This window comes from Sciurus carolinensis, chromosome 10 (genome assembly GCF_902686445.1).
Source record: "Sciurus carolinensis chromosome 10, mSciCar1.2, whole genome shotgun sequence".
Taxonomy (NCBI): Eukaryota; Metazoa; Chordata; class Mammalia; order Rodentia; family Sciuridae; genus Sciurus; species Sciurus carolinensis.
The window spans coordinates 110,024,775-110,045,379 of NC_062222.1; the positions used below are offsets into that span (position 1 = coordinate 110,024,775).

A 20,605-nucleotide genomic window follows, 5' to 3' on the forward strand; every position below is an offset into this window, starting at 1 on the left:
TGAACCAAACTAAATTCTGAATTACCTGAAATTCCACAGAATTATTCTTTTGACTCCTTAATCCTGCCATTTCCATCTAATCTTAACTTTAAATTTTTATAAATCCCTTTATTTCTGTCATATGGGAAGGGGGGCTATAGATCATTGAGAGGAAAGGTCTTATCACCCATGCAAGGACTGTCTTCTCTTTCCAAGGTCTGAGGTGACTCAGTCTCTATTTGAAAGGTCCAAGTGATGGTTAGATTTAATCTCACTTTTAAAATTCTGGACCACATGAAGGACAGTGTCACTAGTATGGAGTCATTCAGTCTTTCTGTGTTGAAGCTGGCTGACTGATGAAGCCCCTGAACTGTTAGAGGATGGCTCTTGCAGCAAAGTGATGTGATGAGGTCAGGGATCGAGGAGGAACCCCGGTCAGCCTCAGTCCACCCTAAAATATAAACTGTCCAGTCATCACTGCCAGACTCCACCACTCACAGCCCAGGTTCCTAGAGCGTTTCTCCTGGTCTCCTCCTAAAACGCATAGTGAGAAACCAATGACCAGGTGCTGAGAAGCTCCAACATCTGGAATAGCTACCAAAGAACACACAAGGCCTTCTGCAGAAGCAACGGCGTCAAGAATAAGAAGTGTTCTTTCCTCTCTTTCCTGCTCTTTAAAACAGCTGCCTGGAGCCACCTGGTGTAAGAGTATACCTCCAACAACCACGAAAGTTACCAAAAAACGTCAGAACTACAATGCAGTCTTAAAGTCCTCTGCTTGGTCCAAGCCTCTCATGCTACCAGTGAGGAGGCAGGAGCCCAGAAAGGTGAGGACACCTGCCGAAGGTCAAAATGAAAGCTGCTATCAATTCAGAACCTCAGTCTTCACCTGTGCACACATTCCTGGCTTCTGAGAACAGCACAGTTGAGGCAGTGTGGGAGTCAAAACCCTAGCAGGGTGACCAGTTCTGTGGACCGTAGGCTATCGTTATCAGTTGTTCTAAACCTAAGGGTCCTTATTCATGGTAAGGGGAAAGTTGCAACCAGCAATAACTACCCATCCATAGTATCACTAATATGGATGCTGTCAAAACTCAGTGAAAGGTTTTTAAATGCCTAAAAGACAATGGCAGAAAAACTGCTTTGTTCTACTAACTCTCTTAGAGATGAAAAATATATGTAATGTGCTTCTTCTGCATGAAAGACAAAGTCAGGGAAAAAATAGGTATAAACACATACATAGAGTACATAGAAACACAGGTATAAATCCCTCTGTGCAACCCTTATTCCCAACAGCTGGCGACTCAGGACCAGGTCCATTTGAACTCAATAACATCAGATGTAGACAGTACTCAGGAGGCTTCCACTCCTGCAGTAGATGCCTTTGTAAAGGAAATTTCACTTGAATACAAGCGTTTATTGAAATTAAGCTATAAAATGATACTTCTCAAACTATCTTTGTGAAAGATCAGTTTTCCAGTTTAAAATTTTTTCTAATCCACTACAGACTGATGTTTGTATAATACATAGTAAAAATGAATTGTAGAAGAAAAAATAAGAGAAACAAAATGACAAAATGTAAGTCCACATTTTTTATGAGGGTAACTGTGTTAAATTGCTGGAAACATTTTCAAATGCTTAGCCTCAAGTTCTGTACTTACCTCTTCAGGAATCAGTAAAAGTTCAGACTGACAGACTAAACAGACACCAGCCAGTACAGCCCACTCTTCAGAGCCTTATGGAATAGCAGACACACACTATGCATTTCATGTGTGTTGAAATGGGGGCTCAGAGAGGTTAAGGCTTTGCCTAATGTCACACTGCACAGTGGCAGGGCTGGGATCCAACTCCAGACCACCTAAAGTGGTGAGGTCTGTTGCCCTACACACTGTTGTCTCCCTAGAGTACTTGGGGAGTACCACGCAATTAGTTCTTGGTTGACCATTTAATTCAGAGGATATCATCGGCTCATTATGCAGTTTATAGGCAACTAAACCCTTGGATTTTTCTCTGTTGTCCTCATGCTTTCTAGGCATAGTTAATTTAAGAAGTTATCATGAAAGATAATGAAACTAACATCAATTAAGATCTCAAAAAATAGAGTAGGTAATGACATGATGAAAAGGAAAGAGACGGTCATTAGCATTGAACTTGAACATGACTTTATTCCACACTTCTCCCAGTCATCACGAGGGTGAGGCTGGCTGGCTGATTCCAGATAAGCTTACCTTGCCCAACTGCTGAGTGCATTTTTTCCATATCAAACTTGATTTTTGATCTTCCTGGAGTGCTAAGCATCTTTTCCCATACCATAGTTACTTCTTTAAGACAAGGAGTGATTTCTTCATAATCGAGCTTCAGGCGCTTGTTCAGCAAGTCATTCTCAGAGGCTAGAAGTGACCAGGTGAGAGTGGGTTAGTGGACACCACAGCTACAGCCACCTTACCCACATGGCTGCCACTTTTGGCTACCAAGAGGTGGAGCAGAAACAGCTACTGCGCAGGTCAAGGTGGAGTCAACCCCCTTCCTCGTCCTGGAAACACTAAAACGCGGGAGGCGCCCCTGATTTCTCTTACCCTTTTACTCCAGCGTGTCCTGTTGGTCCTACTATAAGATAAATTCCACTTCTGTTCAATTCTTTTCATCTTCACAGCTACCCCATCAAATCATAGACACATCAAAAGGCAAGAGCTATGTGCTGAAATTCCCAGTGTGTGGCATGGTTAGAATGCAACCTTTGTTTTCATCCAAATGGGGAAAGGCTCTCTAAGGTAGTTCCGCCATGTTTAGAGCCGAGACTCCTTTATCTACAGTTGTCTTGTTTCCGCTTCCTGAAGCTAAACAGAATTCCATTCCTATAATCCGACACTTAATATATATGAAGAGAGCTGTTGTGCTCCACCAAACCCACTCAGTCTAAAGCTGTAGTAAGAAGAATTAGACCTAAATTACCAAATGGGGTGGGGGGGTGTCAATAAAGGAAAACTTCTGATGATTAAATTGATTTCCCATTTCACTCTCTCATTTCAGGGACTGGAAACTGAAGGTCAGTGAAATTAAGCAAGTTGTGTGGAGTTGTTCACTCCAGGAGCTGAGTGCTTCTAGGCCAGTTCTGCCCTTCCTCTCACTTGAACAGCTATTCATTTACCATCTTTACTCTGTCCTTTTGCTTTAAAAAATATTTTTTTCTAGGTCCTGATAAATAATTCCCTACATGTCTGAAATTCACATTTTTAAAAAATGTCAACCTTAGGTTGTTTTTGGTATGAGAAAACACAATAAATTCACTAGAGGTGAGCTAACCTTTGCAGCAAAATTGGGTTCAGGACTTGCTGAGCTGAAAAGACTGGTTTATACTGGGGGTCTCAGCACCAGCCCAGGTTCTCTGGCAGTGAATTCTGCCACAAACACTTCTGATTACCCCAACACAGCACAGCACACCAAGCAAGGAACTTGCTCTGAAGTCCACAGAACCTCACACAGCCAGAGAGAGCTGGCCAGAAGACTCAGCTGCAAAGGCTAATTCTGTGTATTTTGCTATGCTTTGGAGCACCATCCTGTGTTTGAGAACTCTGACAAAAACCTGGGAAGACAGGACTAAATGAAACCAAATGTAATTCTGCATGAGTTGTCTAAACATCTTTTACCACATAACATGGATATATAAGCCAACTTGGACTTGGTGACTAATGGTCAGGTCTGATGAAGGCCCATCACACTGGGTGGACTGTCCCTGCCCCATCCTCAATCCTGCCCTGTTACCCACCGCTTTCACAAACAAAACTCTCTAGTAAACTACACCATCTCTTGAAAACTTAGAAAGCTAAGTGGTTCAGTAATTAAATAATCTCCATTCTTGTAGAGATTTTCGGAGAACTACACTAAGGATTTAATTTATTTTTTACAACAAATATGCATTATTTAACTAGGAAAAAGCTTTTGTAAATCAAAATACCTTTAACTGCAATTGAAAATTTAATATCACATTATGTGGAGATGCAATAATTGTCAGCATTTAATCTTAGTTAAACATAAAATTCAGAGTTATATGAATTAAACTGACAAGCAATAACATGCTGACCCCAAACCATGGTTACATTGACCTACATCTTGCTGCCCTGCATTAAAATGTTCACATATGCATTTAAAAATGGTGGGTGGGGGAGATGTCAGGTGTAATGGTTCATGTCTGTAATCCAGGCTACTCTGGTGGATGAATGCAGAGGATCACAAGTTCAAGGCCAGCCTGGGCAACTTAGTAAGGCCCTGTCACAAAATAAAAAATTAAAAGGGCCCAGGATGTAGCTCAGTAGGAAAGCACTTGCCTTAGCATGTGGGAAACCCTAGGTTCCATCCCCAGCCCTGCACAAAAACCAAAAACCTTGCAGAGAGGTTCAAAGGAAAATAGCTGGCTTGAGAAAGGTGATGCATTTTAGTCCCAACAGCACCACAAATTAGCTATGTAACTTTGGGGAAATCACAACCTCAGCTGCCAAGAGCCTACAAGGAAGTGAGGTAGATTCTAGTGATGTGGTTTGGTCCTTTCCAGGGTGCAATGCTTCCAGAAGCAATAGATATTTGATCTCTGTAGTCAAAAGTCAGGAAACAGGCCTAACCAGAGGAGGAACTCCTTATGCATATCCTTTTAATTTCTTTCCCAAAGAGCATCCAAGTCAGCTTGAACCCTTGACCAATTTCAAGAGATGCAACTTAACCTTCTTTTAAGAAGCAAATGAAAAAAAATATCACAGAATGACTGTCTCTCCAATAACTGGTTTTTGTTAAATCTTGCTCCTTTATTTAATGGAATAGTTCTATCCCCACCCCCAAATGACCCCATACAAAACTCCCTAAATATTTTCCAACAATCAGTCTGTTATTGCTGATTATTTTTCTCAGAAATACAGGAACTGCAGAGAATAATGGAGCAAGTTGATCTATATTCAGCAAGTTGATCATGATTTAACCACAAAGACAAATATATGTCAAACAATACAGAGCTAGGAAGAGAAACAAATTCAAATAATAAAAATAAAAGGCCACAAGAACTGAACACTGCCAAAAAGCTGGATGAAACAAGGAAGCAGTAGAAAGATGCTGGCAAGGGCCAGTGACCTTATGCAACACCTGGCAAGATGTCCAGGAACCACCTACCTGCTCTTCCTGGTCTGTCCAGTCATCACTGGCCCAGCGGCACACACTCTTTTGGTGGTACACTGATCTCACCTCATTAATTACAGTAGCAATTTCTCTTAACATTCCCAAGAAGTCAGCCAGCATCATTCCCCCTCTGTAGTTTCACCCTGATTTTACGTGGCTGTCATTTGCAAGACAACTGGTCAACAGACCATTAAGCATCCTGACCCACGTGAGGAACATAACTGCCTCTTTGCTTCTCAATAAAAAGCCCAATACACATGATCAAAAATGCTGTGCTCCAAAGCTTTCACTTAGCTGATGATATTCTTAGTAATGCCATGCCCACTGTTAAGGTTTAGATGTGGTGTTCCCCAAAAGCTCACATGTGAGAAAATGCAAGGTTTGGAGGAGAAATGACTGGGTTACAGACTTAACCTAAGCAGTGGATCAATCCCTGATGGGGTTAACTGAGTTCTAAGTGGAGGCAGGTGGGTTGTGGCTAGAGGAGGAGGTTCACTGGTGGTGTGGCTTTGGGGTGTATATTTGTATCTGGCAAGCGGAGGAGGCCTCTCTCTGTCTCTCTCTCTCTCTCTCTCTCTCTCTGATTTCTGATCATCATGTGAGCTGCCTCCCTCTGCCATACTCTTCCACCATGATGGAAGTGGCTGTATATGGACTGACACCTCTAAAACCATGAGCCCTTAAATAAACTTTTCCTCCTCTATAGTTGTTCTGGTTGCGTCTTTCAGTCACAGCAGCTAAAAAGCCAAGTAAGACACCAATCAAATATTTTTAAGACACCTGCTTATAGAATTACCTTCAAAAACTCGTAAGAAAATGGTAGAAAAATAAAGCTGAAAAAAAATTCAGTACTCACCTACTCTAAACTGCCCTCCCTGTGCCGATGCCTTCCACAGCATCCCCGTGGGATGACCCATCACTCTCAGCTTCAATACTGCACTCTAAAGAGCTGTTATCATCTGAAAGTAGCTATTCCAACCACTAAACTAGTTTCATATCAAAAGGTCTTATTATTTTATATTTCACTTCTTCTTTTTGGTCTAAATGATATACCTACCTTGACTCTTCATCTTGCTATATTTCATGAATCTAAAGAGGAGCAGAGGTTCCTATACAACTGGAACTCAAGGGATACAATGTATTCTTGGGTAGTTTTATAATAGACTTGGTATCAAAATGACTTTCAGACCCATACAAATACCAAGGTCAAGATTAAAAGACAGAAATCTGCAATCCGGGTTAATGCTCAATGGAATGTACTCTCATTCTAAGACTCCTTCAGGCAATGGTAACACAACAGAACCCCTGCTACTATTTCCCTTTGAGAGAGTATGTTCAGACTTCCTAAAATCTTCATTAATGTACATCTAGACAGTTCTCTTTCCACAGGCCATGTACAATTATATTCTTAAGCTATTCTGACAATGATATTCATTGGTTCAAGAATCAATATGGAAACAGAAAATGAACAGACTCTAACTAAAGTTCATGTCTTTGTCCTATTTTGATACTGTTGATATCAGCACAGGCACAGCGCAGCTCATGTTTTTTCAAGTTATTTGCAACTCAGTAAAAAGGCCCAGAGTGAGGTTAAGAACTTTAAGGACTTCCACAGAATCAGTCTGTACCTAACACCCAAGCAGAGAATATGGCTGAGGATAAAACAGGGAGACAGAACAAAACAAAACAAAAACGACCATTCAGAAGTCTGAGCTTAAACTGCAGCTTGTATCTCAGAAGTTCTAGACACTGTGCTAATAATGACCAACTAGGAACAATGAATATAGTTGGGCAGGGGGACTGCTTTAAATCTCTAGAAGGTAAACAGTGTTGACATTACTTTGAAAAAGTAAGCATATCTGACTGAGATGTATGATAGATTATCTTTTTTTTGTTTTAAGAATGCACACTTGTGTCTGATGTAATTCACTTTAGTATCACAATGAATTAAGACCATCAGCCCTGTTCGATTTCAAAACAGCAAACCAACCTTGTAACTTCTGGTTTTCCTTCTCCATCCTGAGGAGCAGTATCTGTTGCAGAATAGCCTTTTTCCACAGCTCACGAAGCTCCCTCGATGTCCTCTTCTTTTCCTCTGGTACAGGGCCAAAGGGCCCATCTTCACACACAGGTTCTAAAGGAGACCGTGGGGGAAGCTCTCCCAGCTCTGAATAATCTGGAGAGGAAAGAAGATAGTACAGAATGATAATCTTTCAGCAATGACAAAATTTTAAGTATAGTCAAACATAGTGCCAAATCAGCAAATTCTTCTCATTTACATAAAACTTAACGATATCACCAAATTTAAAATTTATGTTTTAATATGCATTGGAATAAACTAAGTCTGAGCCACAAACATGAAACACTGACATGTTGGCAAGTAAGCAAAAGCTGTAGTAGCAGAGGAACTATTTTAAAATATTTAAGTTGTAAGGTATATTCTAAAGAAGTTGTGTAATGACTGCATTATTGATAATAATAGCAAATATTCTTATGGTGGCTACTGTGTACCACACTCTATGGGCTGTATGTATATCATTTAACACCATCACCCTAAAGACACAGATATGCAATACCATTCATTTTTTTAAAAAAAGTAAACCAAGGCACAGAGTGAGTTACACAAAGTTAGAAAGTAGCAAAGCCCAGACTGGAACCCAAGCAGCCTGGCTTCCACATGCATTTGCACTGTGTTACGTGGCTAGGTACTCTGAATGAAGATTAAAACACGTTTAATACTCAACAAAAATGGTGACCATTAATGGATCATCTACCAACGATTGGGCATTGAGCCAGGCATTTTCACACAGACTCACTGAATCCTGATGACAATGCCAAAAAGCAGATATTAGTCTGATAAGAAAACTAAGGCTTGGAGAGGCCAAGTAACTTACCTGGAATTCCAGCCCATTATCTGCCTAGCTCAGAGCCCAACTGCTTCTTGCTAGATATTCCTTCTACTCAAATGTTTCCCCCTGTTACAAGTTTCTAAATGTCTATCTATTAGTTTAAATCTCTTTATATTTTATGAGTCTGTACCTTTCTCACCTATATAAAATATGTTGCTGGCACACACTGTGTCATAACTCACAAATACCATACAGACATGTACAGAGAATGTCCCACCCTCTCACTGTGACGCTAGCTATGAAGAACAGTAGCAGTTCCTATGTAAGTGGACCTCATGGAACTTAGCACCCTCCTGTGTGAACTGAATCTATTCAATGAAACCCTGATTTCAATACACACCATGAAAAATCTCCACAGGCAACCTGAGCCTCAACCACCCACAACACAACCTACAAACTCTTCTAGCTGATAGTTCCAACACCATTCCACATGACTGTAACTTCCAACATAGTCATTAGCATTGACTGCTACCCTCGTCTAAAGTTGGGCTTGTTTTCCTGCCATGAAACCTGTAAGATCAAACAAGATTACCAAGTGTTTAATTTCTTAAAGTAACTTGTCCATTTTAACTCCTCTTAATATTACTGGATTAAAAAATACATAAACACTAAGAATACTTTGTGATTTCAGTTAAATATGGAGCTCTAAATTAAAGATTTCCATACACCATTTCGTTATACTCCTATCAAATAAAAATTCTACTTTCTTTAGAAATAACCAGAAAGTTTATACATATTCTAAGAGAAAGGATATTTGTAATGTTCAACTAAAAAGTGGGAATTACAATCATCTGTATAGTATTGGGAATGGTTTGGGTGTAATTCCCTAGGGACACATGTAAAGGCGTGGTCTCCAGGTGGTATTAAAGGTTCATGAACCTTTAAGAGGTGGGACCTAGGGAGAGCTCTGGGGGTGTAACCTCCAAAAAGAATATAAGATTCTGGTTTCTGCCCCTCTTACTCTGCTTCCTGGTCCAAGATGTGACCACTCAAACCAATGGGGCTCTAACCCATGTTAGACTTGAAAACTCTGAGCTAAATAAACCATTTATCTTTATTAAGTTAGCTGCCTGAGGTATTTCCTTGTAGTAATGCAGATCTGGTTAATACAAATATCATCTATTCTATAAACAAGTGTGAAAGGCAGCACAGTGTAGTGATCAACAGGGCAGGCTCTGGAGCCAGGCTGACCCAGGATTCATCAAGATATGCCATTTATTGCCTGTGTCCTATTCAGCAAGTTACTTAATCTCTCTATGCCTCAACTTCCTGACCTATCACATGGGAAGGACAGACCATGTTTCAGAGCAGTATCAGAGACTGACTTAATACATAAGATACAAAACACCTCGAACACAGCCCAACACACAGCAAGAATGCAATAAATATTAGCTCTTATTGATTGTCTCATATACTAAGCACACAGAAAAAAAATGCTGAAAAGAAATGCACTGAAATCATACCCACTCAACTATAAAAATACTGAAAAGAAATACACTGAAATTTTGCCTTCTTAACTGTAGACCCTAAGAAGGCCAAAACATTCCTTTCTTGTCAACAATGGTTTGCTCATCACTGAGTACTAGCAGGTACTACATAAATATCTGCCGAATAAAGGAAGAGGTAAATAGGTGTATGCTGTTATTATTTCCTGAAGTTTCTAAGTGTGTAACAATAAATAGTTTTACACTTAAAATTAAAGGAAAATAATGCAAATCTATTTTTGATTAAAATCAAAGTTGGAAATGTGTTCTCCTGAAAAATACTTAAAAACAAATCACCCCCCATACATACTTAGGATTAGTCATTACTAAATACGTTTAAATTAATTGTTATTTAAAAGGAACTGTCAGTACTCATATTCTGCAGCTTGAAGTCTTCCATTTGAGCTTTCTCTTTCTTTCCTCTCTAACCATCTCTGCGAAACACTCCCTTATGATTAAAGTTCTGCTTTATCTTATACAGGAAGCATTTATACTCCCACCGGCTTGCAAAGGACTGTTTCAAAAGAGGCACATGCGAGAAGTCCTGCCTAATGGGGCAAGTGGTTGGGCAGTAGAGAGCAGCGCCGGGACGTGCTTTCATGTGAGTAAAATAGGAGCACCTGGGCCTGTGCGCTCAACAGAGGGCGAGCCCCACGCACCATCAGGTGCAGCCGACTAAGAAATCCTTTTCTCTTTTCAACTCTACTGATGAACAAGGGCTCTTCTCTTCAGCCTTCCTTCCTCCAGTTCCATCCTTCCTATTTACTTCTCCTCCCGAGTGTCTTAACTGCTACCTTGTTACTTTGAAGTTCTGAATCATTATGGACAGAGCAGCTGCAACTCAGGCAGGGACACTGCAACATTCCTAGTAGCTTAGACTGGTTGGTCCCAGGTCCACCTCTTGGCCAACAGCACTGTTGACAAGGACCACAGAGGCTTTGACTTCAGTACGCACAGAAATTAGAATGCGGTGGTGACGACAGTGATCCGGAAGGCACAAACTGCCTCCCTGATGTTCTCTACGTTTGCCTCCTTCTTCTGATTGTCAGTCATTAGATACAGTTTGTTGAGTGACGAGTCCTTGACACAAATAAGCTTATCTGACTCTCTTGAAATAGGTGACATTATTATCCCCATTTTGCAGTCCAAATAACTAAGACAGTGAGCTTTGTAACTGGGTCAAGGTCATATGGCAAGTAAGAGCAGAGGCATGATTTGAAGTAAGGTATATTTTCCTGCAAAATAAAAAGTACTTAGTCTTGCTTCTCTAACTTTGACATGCACAACAAGCATTACACGAGACTCCTTCTAAAATGTAGATTCTGATTCAGTCCATCTGAGGGGAGCCCAGGAGTGCATGCTATCAGGCTTCAGGGTGATACAGCTACCGCTGGCTCTGGAAGCACACTCTGAACAGTGGAGGTCCACACTGCACTTCTCTGGCCCTTGAACAACCCCGCAGCCTTACCATCACATCAGCTCTTCCTTCCAACCCTGTTATCACTGACAGCATGATTCAAATGCTACTGCTGTGAGCTGCCTGAATTTAGGCCTCTAACACATGATAAGAATTTGTCCCACACTTGGTCAGGGTACCACAGTCAAGGACAGAACACAAAGAAGTTATTATCAATATTAATTTCACCCATGAATGAACCAAATAAAAGCTGACCCTTTGTAAAGGTCAGAAAATAAACCTAACAGTTTACAGCAGGGTTTTTCAACCTCAGCACTAGTGACATTTTGGGGTGAATAATCCTTTGTCACAGGGATAGTTTTGTGCACTGCAGAATGTTTTGGAGCATCCTTGGGTACTACCCATGAGATGATGGTAGTGTCCAGCCACCCTATGAAGGAAAAAAAAAAAAAGGCTCCAGATATCACTAAATAGGTGGAAGGAGGGACAAAACCCGTCCCATGAAAATCCCTGATTCCAAAAGAAAACAAACTCATTTTTCTCTCCCAAACCCTAGGAAGAGAGAAAAATATATCTTCTTCACCCAAATGTATTTAACATGGTAAAATTATTCATTTTAGAGTTCAATAAGAACAAATTTTTAAAATATATTTTGTTCATGTTAAGAATAGACCAGTTACAAATTAGTTTAGCAATTTATAAATGGGGATAAAAAAATATTTGTTTGTTCTAAATTTGGTCTGGCTCAATCAGTCCAAGTGGGTTGTTTTCTCATCAATGCAACAAGATCCAGATTTGGGACAAGGTTATAGTTTTGCAATCAGTTCTCTTTTGCATGTATGAATTTTTTTGGTTCAATCTTGTGACATGTGAACTCCCATACACAGAGGCTTAGGTAGGGAAATAAAATGAAAATGTTGGATGGCTGTTGGCTAAGAACCCTCTTCTCACAATAAATATGGGCATTATTTTTAACATGGATAATTCCTAAGTCTGTCACACCAGTATTTATGTGTGCTGTGCTAAGTGATCTAAGAAGGGCTACTTCTACATATCTAATAGTCTCCAGAGCAATCCTGGGGATCAGGCTTCTTTCTTCTACTTGTGTTCTCCCAGAGTTACCCAGAGGCCCAGGTGGGCACAACTCAGAAGTGCAGAGGCTGCCCTGGGGCTGCTCCACCCCTCTCTTCCCTTCCCAGGCTATTGGTGCCTCTTTATAAACATGTGTGCCTTTTTGGGTTCCAGTTCCTCAATGCAAAATGTGGAAAAACGACATTCACCTCCAACTGCCTGAATGTGGAGACCACAGGCACTGACAGACATATTTATATAGTCTACAAAGCCACAAAACCAAAGGGCTAGGACAATGTAGCAGTCCAGGATTAGATTTTACTATTCTGACATCTTCTATAATGACAGGATGTAGAATACTTAAGTTATGTAGACTTCCAGACAATAGCCTCCAATGGGTTCTAAGAATTTAAAACCAGTCATAATTCAGGAGTACTGAGAGACAATTGTCTCCATTTAAATCATCGCTGTGACATTCCCAAAAGAGTTGTAAATATAATCCATGCTGGTGCATAGTTTCAGTGCCAAATTACTTTCCAACAACCTTGGCTGCTACTCTCTCCTTTCTCTCTGCTCACAAATGTGCAGGAAAGAGTGTAACACTGGATCGCTGCTGTGACCAGAATCAGTACTGTGACAGAAAAGGAGAGAAAGTCATGCATACACCCTCCTCCTCGCCCAGTATCTGGCTCTCTAAAGCGTGGAACGCAGGGCTCCTCTCTTGTACTTTCACAAAACACAACATTAAATTTTGAGCTCGGTTCTCCCTTTATAGACATGACATTAAGTCCCATGTTAGTGGCCTGGAAGAGAAGCTCCAGGAAGAAATTGAAGACACAGATCCTTATTCTCCAATTTTCTGGCTTTCTGCTGAGTGTTAGCCCACCACAGAGCATTTTATACTCTCCCAGTCCTCCTGAAAATCCTGAACTCCCATGCCAAAAGTAAAAGTAATTTTTGAAAATTTCAGTTACTCTGAAACTGTTTTAATAACACAAGCAGCTTTTGGAAATGAAAATTCAAACTAAACATGAACTCTCTGGAGGAGGGTAACAACTACAGGGATTAACATCTGCAGCATCTGTTGTTACCAACAGCCAAAGAACATTTCCTTAAAAAACAAACTAAATGACCATGTAGGCTTCTGCTGTCAAACTGTTTACAGAGTATGAACAACTTTACTTCTACTACCACAAAAGGCAGAGGCCAGGAACTCAGAGACTTCTGTATTCCCATGCCCAATGCACAGGAATATCCTTCAGTGAGCAGATTCATCTACCCAAGATTCAGCCAGGACTTCTTTGTACATTTTATGGAAAATAATCCAACAAGAATCTCATTATTTTCTACAATTATATTACATATTAGTCTAGCTATAGAAGAATGTAGTACTTTAAAAATTAATTTGGATAAATAAAAAAGTAATTTTAAGTCCTTGCCACACACACAGAATGTTGCTAGAAATCCAGGTATGAACAAGATACAGCACCTCATATTTTAACAGGGTAACCGAGAGAAGTGCATGACTATGAGAAAAAGGAAATACAAAGAAAGTGTTCTAGAGGTTCAGGAAAGAAGGATGGATTCCTGCCATCTCTCAGGTTTACAGCATGGGCCCTGGGGCCATGACTGGGATCAAATCCTGTTCCACCAGGAATCTATTTAGTCAACCCCAAACAGGTTATACGATCACTTCACACCTCAGTTTCGCTTATCTGTGAAACTTACATAATACTGCTTGTCACAGAGAATTATAATAAGCATTAAATAGGCAAATATGTGTGTCAGGGGGAAACTGCCCAGCCCCAGTAGGATGTCAATCACCAAGCTTAACAGCAGCATGAACACCATCAGTTTTTTGGAAAGGGGTTCATACTTGATGAACAGGTAAAATTCAGACAGGTGGAAATGACTGGAGATATTTCAGGTAAATAGACCAGTACAAATAAGGTAACTATCAACTCATTATTGCTAATGACTCACTTTGGCTAAGGGTCAGATGTTACACATGTGACATGAGAAGATAAGGTTGGTGAGCCTTGGTGAGAGGCCTTGGATGCCTGGCCAGTCTCTATATTAATAAGTTATTGGAAAGTCCAGAAGACCAGGGAGTTTTTAAAGATAAAACTGGTTTCATATACACATTCTTCAGTACTGGAAAGAAACTGGTCATCAGGGAGTACGTGGGCCCCGTGCATCAGCCAAACAAAAGACCGTTACAAAACAGTGTGGATAAGAGTTTGCAAAAAGTTATGAACCCAGAATAGAATTGGGCCCTGCCTAAGATGGGGAGCAATGGGAGGAACAGGGAGGAAAGGGATGGGGAGGCAGGCACACAAATTCGAAAAGGCAGCCAAGATCTGTAGAACAGAAGCAGGAGCTTTGCCGAGATCTTCATCCTCACCCTCTCCAACACTAGCCATCCACAGTGAGTTCCATGGCTATGTGAAGATGACAGAGATGAAGCCAAAAGCTCACACCGGCCTGGTCTGGGTTATGACAGCAGCTCTAAGGAGAAGCCATCAAGGTCACATAGCAGTGGACTCCAGGCAAGAGGGCCAGGAGATCGTGTAGGGCACAGGCCTGAAGAAGCAGACAACAGGCACGGTAGGAATGCCGGTCTGCCTCTGGCTTCCTCCCTCCTAGTCCTGGCTCATCTGTGGGGGCAGAAGGCACCAAGAGCTTTGCCTGACCCCAGCTGTGGGGAGGCTATGGCTCTTAAAGCTGAGGTGTAGAGAAGCTTGGGAAGAACCAAAAAAAAGTTGTCAACAAAATTTAATGCATGTGACAAAACTACATCCTTTGAAATAAATGACATTTGCTTTTGAATTTGCAAGGGAAGCGCTGCTATACTTTATGAGGCTGAAAGTTAGGGCTCTCCTCTTTTTATTTAAAGATAAAAAAAAAAAAAAAAACTAAAGAGAAACAAATATTCAATCTTAGAATATAAAATGCCGACCTTTGTAATAGTTTGCTCTATTCCCACTTACATCACACTGGTTTCAAACTGTAGCCCACAGAAGCCCTTAAGCCCTTGGTGCATGCCAGCAGGACATGTCCCCGAGGAGTGTGCTCAGAAGTCAGGAAGGGTCCAGCCAGTAGCCACTGCATGATGGCTGCCCCTTCACCCCATGCTCACTTTCCTCCCATCTTCAGGGCCATGAGGTTTGTGGTCAGCACTCCCAGAAGCACTGGAACTCAGAGCAGAAAGGGATGACCTCGTTCAACCCTCTTCCCTTCCAGGATGTGGAAACTGAGGCTCAAGGAGGTCTAAAGTCACAGTTTCTGAGCACTTACTATGTCCCAGGCAGTGTGCTTTACAAGTACCCACTGATTTCAACTTCACAACCAGCATATAAACTGGGGACTTTTTATTCCTCCATGACAAAAATTTGGGACATAGAACTAGCTGGTTAGTGGAGCCAGGACTAGAACTCAGATCCCAGGCTTGCTCATTCCAGTGCCTCAGGGCGACAGGAATGAATGCAAAGAGGAAAGGGAGAAATCACTTTAGCACACCAGGGCAGCTGCTTACTTTGTCCCTCAGTTTCCATCCATCCCTCAGTTTCCATCCGTAAATCACTGACGTTAACAGCATTTGTCTCTCACAGCTTTCTTGTGGGGATTAAATGGAAAACACTTGAGAGCACTTTAGATGGTACTTGGACAAGAGGAAGTGTTGCATTCTTATTAACATTGTTATTTATTTTGTTCCCCAAATAAAGAAATCTGTTGGTAAAATTTTTCCTTTGCTTAGACTACTCCACATGCAGACAAGTAGGGATAAAAAGGAACACTGACACACTGGAGAGCACTAGAGGCGAGAAACACTTGTTCTACAAAGAGAGAAAGAATAACAGTGTAGTTCCAGTCGCTTCCCCCAACAAGAGGAGGCCCCTCGTCAAAGCCTTGGTGTGTCCAGGATCCATGGTCACATGGAGGTAGAGGTGGGCAGGGGCAGCTATTACTACAAGGGCTGGGAGGCCCTTTTGGTCTCTCGTTAGTTGGCTGACGCCCCTCCTCCTCTACCAAAGCTCAGCTCTTAGGTCACACCCTCTGAAATGCTTCCTCCTGTTGCTCCCTGTCCAGCTCGGTACTGAGGTGCTCACGGCACTGACTGGTGCAAACTCTGGCTAAACCCCTCAGCCATTTTAAGCATAGATAATAAATGCAAGAGGGGCCCAGAGAAGCAGATCAGGTCATCCTGGAGCATCGTGGGGAAGAATGAGCAGAAGGGAAAGAAGCACACTCCAGGCCCAAGTGACTGGGGTGTAGACATGAAAAAATGACTTGCCATTAAGTTCTGTGTCAGAGAGTCAGTGAATAGGAACCACATGAGGATTTACCCTGACACCCACACTTGGCCCTCTGATCTCATCCACGTGAATTTTTAAAAACATGTCAGACCATCCAACATTTATCATTTGTCATGAATGCTATGTGGTTACATGACTATGGTTGTTGATCAAACCGGCTGTGTGTGGACCTCACTGTGGGCACAGAAGATCAGATCTGCCTGACTGGCCTCTCTAATGGCATGTGGGTCACTGTCAGTCTACAGAAGTGGTTCTCAGAGTGCAGCCCCCTCACCAGCAGCAGATCCCCTGGAAGCTTGTTAGAAATGCAGGGTCTCAACCCCACCCAGCCAGACCTGCTGGATCACAAACTCTGGGGTAGACCAGCAGCTGGGTTTGCACAACTGGGAAATCTAATAATGAACACCAGTGTTTGAAAACTTCTGGCTTTTGGCATTCAGCACTTTTTCAGTTATTTTACTCAGTTACTCTAGGTTATTTAAAGTTAACTGGCATCACATTATGTGACAATGTGATACTAGAGATCATGGTATACTTTAAACAAATTATTTCAAATTAATTAAGAAATGACTTCATCTGTTAAGGGTGACATGACTATTAAAGTTTAAAAATGCATCCTGCTTTTCAAACAGTGGTCAAAAAGCATTATCTTCATCAAAGACAATTGTTTGAACTAAAATTAAGACCATTTTCTTAAGAAATGCATTCAGAAAGTGGCCCCTCCCTGCTGACCCAAATCGACCACCCACACTATTATAGCAATAATAAATTTCCTTTCAGATCTGAACATAAATAGTCAGAGACATAGACCAATGAGTCACCCAACACAAACAGAAAAATATACTACTAAAAGCTAAGATCATGATTTCCCAATCTGTGTTATTTAGCCATTGCAGAAAAGCAGCTTGTTTATAGCATGGTTCTAAGCACCCCCACTGTGTGGGCACCTCCTTTCCAGCTCTGGCCTCTGCAAATCAGGACACTACAAACACCTCACTCTGCCAAGAAAGGTGTAGTAGGACCTGGGGCCTTTTTGCTTCCCAGTTTTACTGAGGCATGGCGAATCCAACATCCTCACCCTCAAACTTCTCCTGCCTGTAGCATAAGGTGTATGAAGGACCAAAACTAGACCTGGAAAGAATAAAGTGACTGTACGATGTACACAGTTTTCAAATTTCACCCCATGAAGTCGTGTGTAAAGTTCATGCTGGCAACCAGGCGAGTGAAGGGGAACAGAGCTAGCTATTAGGTTGGGCTGCTATAACAAAACACCAGACGCGGTGGCTTAACAAACATGTATTTCTCACGTTCTGCAGGAAGTTCAAGATCAGGGTGTCATTCTGTTGAGGGTCATCTTTCTGACTTGCTAATGGCTTCCTTCCTACTATATCCTCACATGGTGGAGAGAGGACGTTCTGGAGCCTCTTCTTCTTATAGGGCACTAATTTCTTTGATGAGGGTTTTACACACATGACCTCATCTGAAACAAATTGCCTCCCAAAGGTCCACCTCCAAACACCAAGTCACTGGGGCTTAGGGACTCAGCATATGGATCTGGGCAGGGGGGACAAAAACATTCAATCCATATCAAGAGCAAATGTTGTTCGAAGCTACCATTCCATTCCATTTCAGCAAAGCAGGTTCAACTTAATGTTTTAGAGGGCCCCTCTAAATGTTCCTTTAAAGAGTTCAGTTTCCACCAAAGTGGTACACTTCTGTAATCCCAGTGACTCAGGAGGTGGAGGCAGGAGGATCACAAGCAAATTCAAATCCAGCCTCAGCAACTTAGCAAGGCCCTAAGTAACCTAGGAAGAACCTGTCTCAAAATGAAAAATAAAAACGGCTATGGATGTGGCTCAGTGGTAAAGCATCCCTGGTACCAAAAGAAAAAAAGAAAAAATCCACGTGGAGGTGAGGCAAGGCACACTTTCCCACAATGAAGTTAAGTTAGCAGCCAAAGAAAAAGGAAAAGTTTTAAAAGCACACTTAACACTTTTTGTTATGACCAAAAAGAAGAGGATGACCTGGCACTGAGTCCTGATGGGTAGACAAAATTCAAATTGTCTTTCTTATTCTTTGTTCTTACAGGGGGAGAGAAAACCTGGGGGCCACAAAGAGAGACCTGTCTGAGTACATGTAGCAACTACTCCAGCACAGAGCTGTCCTTCCTCCAGCTCTGTGATCTCGAATCACAGCACCTGGCCTGTAAATCATTAACACAGCAACTGACCTGTGCTGCACAAGTGCATCTTTTATATCCACTCTTCTTTAAGCCAGGTCCTAGGTTAGGGCTTAAAAGTACTCTGCCATCTCATCTACCTCCTACCCGACTTCTTCACCCAGGCTGTTAGTGCAGGACATACTGACTGACCCCACAACAGGAAGGTCAAGGCAGCTCTTCTAACCCAACCCTTCCTGGCACATCAGCCCAGGAAGATGCTTAACTGACCTGTGCGTCCCAATTTCCAGATCATCATGGAGTGACATGGAGGGAGAACACAGCAACAACACTGCAGACTCCAGACAGGACATGATCATAGGCTTTTGATATAAAATCAGACAAAATACTATCCAGGCAAAAAAGAATTAAAGTTTTGTGAAAGAATCAAGAGTTAAGACATAGTTCCTACCATATGACATTTGTAATATAGATAGGCGGATTTAGTGTATTTAATTTGTACGTAAATACGCTAATTTTATTAAGCTTGGAGTAAACAAGGATCGTTTTCTTGTGATAAAACTGGAACCCCCAAATTATTGAGGTTTATGCCATGACAACAACAAAACCCCATAGGGATTTAACAGTAACAGCTTTCCAATGCAGAACCTTGAACTTGACTCTATCCTATACCCAGCATTTCCCCATCCTTCCTCCTTGGCACTTCTTGTCTCCCTGAATACACCTGCACACTTCTTTATCCAGTGTCAAATCCAGCTTCAATCTGATCCCAGGGGAGGGCTCTGTGAACAAACCGTGTCCTGTAGCTGTATGTTAAATGACACAGCACAAATCCACCTTATCATGTGATGGGCAGGGTATCATCTTTGTAAATTTTGAAATTTCACCAAAAACTATACCAGTGTGCCTTCGCAATGTGATGATAAAGACTGTGCATCACGAGAGGCAGTATGAATAGCTATCAAGGCCATCAAGGTCTGCAAGACACAACTTGGACTGAGGGCAGTCATGAGGCAGGGAAGCGGTGGGGCTGCTGTGTACCGTAGGAGAGAGAAGCCAGAGTTCCCACTCTGAGTTTACTGGTAACATGATACAACAGCCCGAATGGCAATCTTCAAGAAGAACCCAAATTCTCCCTCTGTAGTCCAAGAGGTTTCTAGACATGCTGATTGGCTTTTTCTTCCCTTAAAATCGTCCTACTTCCCAAACGTAAGCACTCAGCATTTTCCTATATTCTCCCTCTGGTCTTCCACTGACTCTTCACAGTATGACATTTGTAATACTTCTGGGCATCATGCGCATTGCCTTGATCCATAACCAACTTTTAAAGCATCATAATGGGATACAGTTTGAAAGGTCTGAGCACACCCAAGCAGGGGCAAGGCTCAGAAGGCAGAAGATCATGACCCTTGACTCACACAGAGGTCAGAGTAGGACATGCACACTTAAATGTCTGAGAGGACACTGGAAGCCTTTTAATGGATAAAAAATCAGCAGGGTCACATCACAGCCCTATGCTGGACAGACACTGGAAAGAACTGGAAAGAACTGCTAAGAAAAGGATGAAAATGGGATTAGAAGCAGATGGCTTTAAAAGGAGCTTAGGAAGAGGTGACATGGGGAGTGTAGAAAAGAAACACGTGACCACTAGAAGCAGGAATGGTCAAGGTGTGTCCAGTGATCCACACAAGTACAAAGAAGCCCTGTCTGGGCTGTTGCTTGCATGGCCACCCTGGATTCAGGAGATCTCTCAGCCTCAGTGGCCAACAAGGACCTAATTGTTAAAAATTCCAGCTAGAAACTCTGCTGCCTCCCTCTGCCTCACACGCATCTGGGACTGAAAAACCCAGCCCCACCCATCCATTGCACAATGCTTATCTAGATGTGATCTAAGGTCGGAATCTGTGAAAGGAAGCCCATGACCTAAATGTTAGGAAATACTTTTGTGCTTTGCTGAGGAGAGGGGATGGGGAAGTCCACAAGATGAAACAAGAGGTTTAAAATAGTAAACCCAGTTCTTCCCTCAACTCACACAATGTTCACTGGGTTTATGTGGAAATGTGACCTTTCCACCTGGGAAACCCCAGTCT

General features: G+C 41.9%; 1 protein-coding gene across 5 annotated transcripts in view; it reads right to left on the bottom strand.

Annotated features, from left to right (window-relative positions):
- Tbc1d1 (TBC1 domain family member 1) overlaps nucleotides 1-20,605 on the bottom strand; it is a 221,363-nt gene that overhangs the window by 35,165 nt on the left and 165,593 nt on the right. For all 5 annotated transcript variants that reach the window (XM_047566308.1, XM_047566310.1, XM_047566313.1 and 2 more), the window contains 2 exons: nucleotides 7,130-7,315; nucleotides 2,208-2,369 (listed from right to left, as the gene is read on the bottom strand). In XM_047566308.1, the coding sequence (XP_047422264.1) occupies nucleotides 2,208-2,369; nucleotides 7,130-7,315 (348 nt within the window). The remainder of the gene's footprint in view (nucleotides 1-2,207; nucleotides 2,370-7,129; nucleotides 7,316-20,605) is intronic.